The sequence below is a fragment of the Taudactylus pleione genome, unplaced genomic scaffold (genome assembly GCF_031769625.1).
Source record: "Taudactylus pleione unplaced genomic scaffold, aTauple2 ptg000268l, whole genome shotgun sequence".
Taxonomy (NCBI): Eukaryota; Metazoa; Chordata; class Amphibia; order Anura; family Myobatrachidae; genus Taudactylus; species Taudactylus pleione.
Window position 1 is genome coordinate 2,994,479 of NW_028284670.1, and position 5,353 is coordinate 2,999,831.

At 35.5% G+C, this 5,353-nt stretch overlaps 1 protein-coding gene across 1 annotated transcript; it reads right to left on the reverse strand.

Moving 5' to 3' along the window:
- Positions 1-274: 274 nt before the first annotated feature.
- Positions 275-5,043, reverse strand: LOC148513881 (olfactory receptor 10AG1-like). Its single transcript, XM_088481302.1, has 2 exons — positions 5,033-5,043; positions 275-1,208 (listed from the first exon to the last, which is right to left on the reverse strand). Exons 1-2 carry the CDS (start codon positions 5,041-5,043, stop codon positions 275-277), a joined length of 945 nt encoding a protein of 314 aa, XP_088337428.1.
- Between the last annotated feature and the right edge of the window lie 310 nt (positions 5,044-5,353).

The window sequence follows — 5,353 nt, forward strand, 5'->3', positions numbered from 1 at the left end:
AACAAGACAAAGAGAAAGATGTGGTTGTTACTGGGCACAATACAATAATATAGATCAGCTATTAAACAGTGTAATATTTTGTAAATTCAAATATATTTTTATTTATATTTTTTTGCATTCTAATATACTTTACATTGGCAATATTCTGTAATACACTCACATGTGCAGAACACACTAACAATACATTCAGAGGTCACTGTATCTTTCCTTATGTAGGAATTCTGCTGTTTTAATTGCTCTTCAAAAATGTATAACAGTGATGTCCAGATGAGGATCATCTAGTTTTAGACATTGGCATTTTCCTGATGTATTTATCAAATGCTTCCTTTATGTCCATATTTCTGAAGCTGTATATTATAGGATTAATCAATGGTGTTACCACTGTGTACAACAGAGACAGAACTTTACTTAAACCATGTGACTTTGCTTTGGTTGGAAGTGAGTAAATACTTGTCAGAGCCCCATAAAATATAAAGACCACAACTAGGTGGGAGCTGCAGGTGGAGAAGGCTTTATGTCTTCCAGTAAGTGAAGGAATTTTTAGGATGGTGAGAACAATATAGATGTAAGAAATAATAATGATTAAGAATGGGATGATAACTAATGGGATAGAAAGTAAGTTAGGTACAAGTTCGGCTACATAGATGTCTGAGCATGAAAGTTCCAGCAGGGGAGTAATATCACAGAAAAAGTGGTCAATCACATGTGGTCCACAAAACCATAAGTTACATAGAGCTATAGCTTCATTTAGTAGAACGGAAAAACTAATCACCCAACACATCATAACTAATTTAAAGCAAAACATGTGGTTCATTATAGTATTGTAACGCAGAGGGTTACATATGGCCAAATACCGGTCATAAGACATCACTGTCAGAAGGAGACACTCCGAGCATTCTGTGGAACAAAAGAACAAGTACTGAGTGATACAGCTCAGAAGAGAAATGAGGCCTCCTTCATTAAGGATTATAAAAAACAAATTGGGAAGAATATTTGTGGTCAACAATATGTCACAGACAGAGAGTTGTGTAAGGAAGATGTACATAGGAGATTGGAGATTCTTGCTTAGAGAAACCAGTAAAATTATCATGAGGTTACCACATATCGTCACCCAGTAAATCAGAAAGAACAGACCAAAGGCTAAAACCTTAAGGTGATGAAGACTTGGAAATCCTAACAGAAGAATCTCTTTAACTAATGTCATATTACTCATCTAAAAAAAGAACAAATAGATTTATAGGTCTAGGCTTGTTCCAAACTAGTTTAATAATACTACTACGGAAACTACTGCATTAAGCATAACACTAAACCATGGTAATGCATGTCATGAAAATTAATATTGTACAGAGAAATATTTTCTAAATTCTAAGTTATTTATATAGCACCCACATTTATGCAGCACTGTAATGAGAATTTGTGTTATTCACATCTGAAGATTACTGTCTAAATTCCCTAACACAAAGCACATACATTCACTATAATGTACATTTTATTCAATAGACATTTACCATAACTATATATTTTTGGAGTATATGTGAAACCATGGAAACAGCAAACTCCTTAAAGATAGGAAACTAGTCTTAAATTTAAATCATGAGCCCAGGTTTTTGATACAGCAATAATAACCAGTGTGACATCATATTGTCCTAGCTTAAACATTTGTGATTATTTGTATTTACTAGTAGGATAATTTTTTAAAGAGAAAAACACAATGTTACAACTATGTTGAACAGTAACATAAGGGGATACATTTGTAGAAGGATGAATTGTTTATATGTGTTAGTGTCCACACTGAAAATTAAAAGTGTTCTCAACAATTCTGTAGGAATCAGCAACACATAATGTTTATGGCACTTACCTTAAGAGCTTCTTGACTGAATTCATTGCTTTCTGTAATATTTGTCCCCCCATTATGCGGTTGCATTAGGTTGCCCATTCCTGTGTAGTTGGTGATGCATGCAAATGTTTCAGTATCTTGTGATAAGAATAATTGACACTGTTGCAGTTTTACATGGAGAGACAACGATCTGTCTCACCGTTGGCACAGGAAGGCTATGAATGTTTTTTGATAATTGTATATATAAACCCCATGTGGAAATCCCATAGACATTTTTATTCTCTACAAATTGTATTGACCTCTTGTGTATTTTTTTTTAATTTGCCAGTGGAGATTTAAAGACATAAAGCCTGTAAGAGTTTATTAATGAATACTGCCTGTGATTATCAATACATTTTAAAAAATAAACACATGTCTTTATGGTAATCCTCTGAGAGCACTCTACCAGAATAATGGGAATGATGATGGTGAATTAGGACTACATTTCAAAACACAGTTCCTGGATGACCATGACTGACACCAAATCCTGTGGCTATTGCACATATTTCACCCTGCATATACAACTTAGGGCCATATTCAATTAGTCTGAAGGAATTTTCGCCTACATCGCATATTTTAGCCATGGAAACTTATAATGTGTGTACCCGCTATTTGCTCTATTCAATCCCAAAACACACTAAAACGGTGACACGTGAAGTCACAACAGGTGGAAAGTGGTGTCAGAATCGGGGAAATCAGCCTGAACCCCCCAAAAGGATTCTAAAACATTGGGGATCAATGTAGTAGTGCCCGGTTAGTCTTAATAAAGCTGTTTTGGGTACTTAAGTTGGTACAATTTCCTCTAATTAGCGTCTTTACACAAGTGGTGAAGAATGACATAAAGCAGTAATTTTTGGAGAAAATAAGTAGTCCTGTCAAATTTGGGGTACCTGACAATGGGTGCAAGCATATTTTAATGTTTCTAAAGTGAAGTTTTAATAAAAGTTAAATTTGTCACTCCTAAAAGCAGCTGCAAATTCCAAAATACTTGACCCCTTCTTAGAGCACCCCCTGAACTAATTTTTTTAGTTTGCAAGGTTGTCCCCCCACTTTATGCTTTTTTTACCTCAAATTCAAAGTACTTTTTGGGGTGTTCTTAACTTTTTCCCTGGAATTTTTTTATGTAGTTTTTATTTGGGGGCTGTCCCAAGGGTTCTGAGTGGTTTTCCTACCTTTGCACCCCAAAATAAACATTTTGCACTTCTTTTCTCCTGCTATTCCGAGGCAAATCTTTTATGCCTATTACATTGCATTGACTTTCCACGTACTCGAAAAGTGGATGGAATTAAATATGGAGATAGGTTTCCGACAGGAAAAAAGATGCAACCGGCAATTCTTTTTTGTGGATCTCGACTTTTCGCGTCTAATTGAATAAGGTCCTTAGTGTATTTATCAGTGATTCATAGTGTTTAGTATCTACTGGGTGGCAAAGGGGGCATAAAAAATAGAAGAATCAACCCATGGGCATGTAGATTGAGTTAAGGCTATACAGAGAGGAGCCTATATCATACTGATCTCCTGTACTATATATTAGGCTGGTGCAAAAGCAGATAACAGTGATGATGGCTGTTATGACAAGTGGAGGGCAAAAGATGGTGCAGTCAACCAATGTGACTGGCTTGGAATACTGGCGGATGTTCACAAAAATATCCAGTCGCTGGAAGCAGATAGATTTGTGACCACTTTACAGCATTGAGACTTAGGCCCAAAGTATGCAATTGATCATTGAATTATTAGCTATATGTTTCTAGAAAATATCCAACTTGATTTCTTTTGGATTGCAAAAAAGCTAGAATTTCTAGAATTGATTGACTACAAGGGTTTTATCTATTGAATGTTGTACTGATTGTCAGACTGGAGTAACGAAAAGTTTCATGAAGTGTTTTGCATGATCAGTTCAACCACATTAAACCTTCCTTCACAGTAGTTGTGATTTACATACTCAAAGGCAGCTTCATCTAGCTATGATCTATTTATGAAAAGTCTACTACAGTATATTGACATTTAATTTTGTCAGGCTAATTAACCTCAGTCTTAAAATACTGATTGCTTTATACACAACTTAGACATGTTTGCAAATTATTAGTTTTTAATTATTCTAAATTAGATGGTTGATGATGGCCAACACTGTATTTCTTTGCTTTATAACCATGGGCATTGGCCTTTTTCCTTGTTTTTGTGCAATGTACTTAGTAGTGTTATGTGTCTTGGTATATTCATTATTGTATAATCATTAAGGGGGAGCGGGCTTGGACTACTTTATAATCATGTCAGAGTTGAAATTGGTGATAAATTTGACCAACTTTGAGAATGAAGTGAGAGTAAATTGTTATTTGAATCATTCTGTAAAGGATGACTGTGACATTACAGTTCTGCTATTTCATCATGCCACCAGTTTTATTATCACCTGTATTGTCAATATTGGCCAAGGCTGTCCATAATTTTATGTATGTGTCCCAAGACACATATACGCTTCAGCTTAAAGTAAGTTTGCCAATTTTTATATGTTAAACTTTACTGGACTGATCTGAGATATACATGGAACATTGCAGATTAGAGTAATTTTACAAGATGTAGGAGAACTTCAGTAATGGATGGGAACCCCAAGATACAGTTTGCAATGCATACAGTCCAATAAGCCCACAGTTGTTCTCAGTCTTCCCTCTCTCTAACCATAGGGGATATATAGTCAGGCCTGAAGATTATTTAACAGTAACAAGAGCATACCCACTCAATCAGACCCAGGACATCAAGTGTCCTTTGTAAGGTCATAAAAAGTAGAACCATGATTTTACCACATAACTAACATGCAAATACCAATTAAATTGACCTACATAGAGTATTACAGAAAGAAGACAAGAGGAGGAACAGTGCATGTGTTTTTTACACTCCTCTTCCTCCCATAGATAACAGTCATTACGAGACCATGGCAATAGGAAATAAGGGCTTAAGATAGTTAAATGAATTACCGGTAGGCTTATGCATAAGCTCCAAATAAAAGGCTAATTTTGCTGAGAGACAACAGGACTTACATAAGTCAACGGAAGCTCATCTAGGTCCATAGACTCTAACACAGTCTTCTGACTTTCTACACAACCCCTCAAAGTCTGTGAGAACAAAAAAGGGGAATGTTCAGAAGAAACACATCTGGATAACTCCTTTTTCATGTCCTTTGGAAGCTCAAGCTATGGGTAACATGTATTGGAGCAAAACTTTTTCAGGTCTATACTCGCCAAATATGAATATGAAGCACTCTGCATAACAAAACAGTAAGCAGAAGCTGTCCTGATGTATTCTATCTGAGCATTACACCTCCCAAAAATTTAATGCAAAGTAAGGCAAAATGACAAATATATTGTTTATAGCAACTGTACCATATTATCATTGATGAATTGCCAACCAAGACTTTCAGATTCATGACTTAATGTCCCCATTATCCATGTGACATTTTGACTTCTTTGCTATAATGGCCATTTT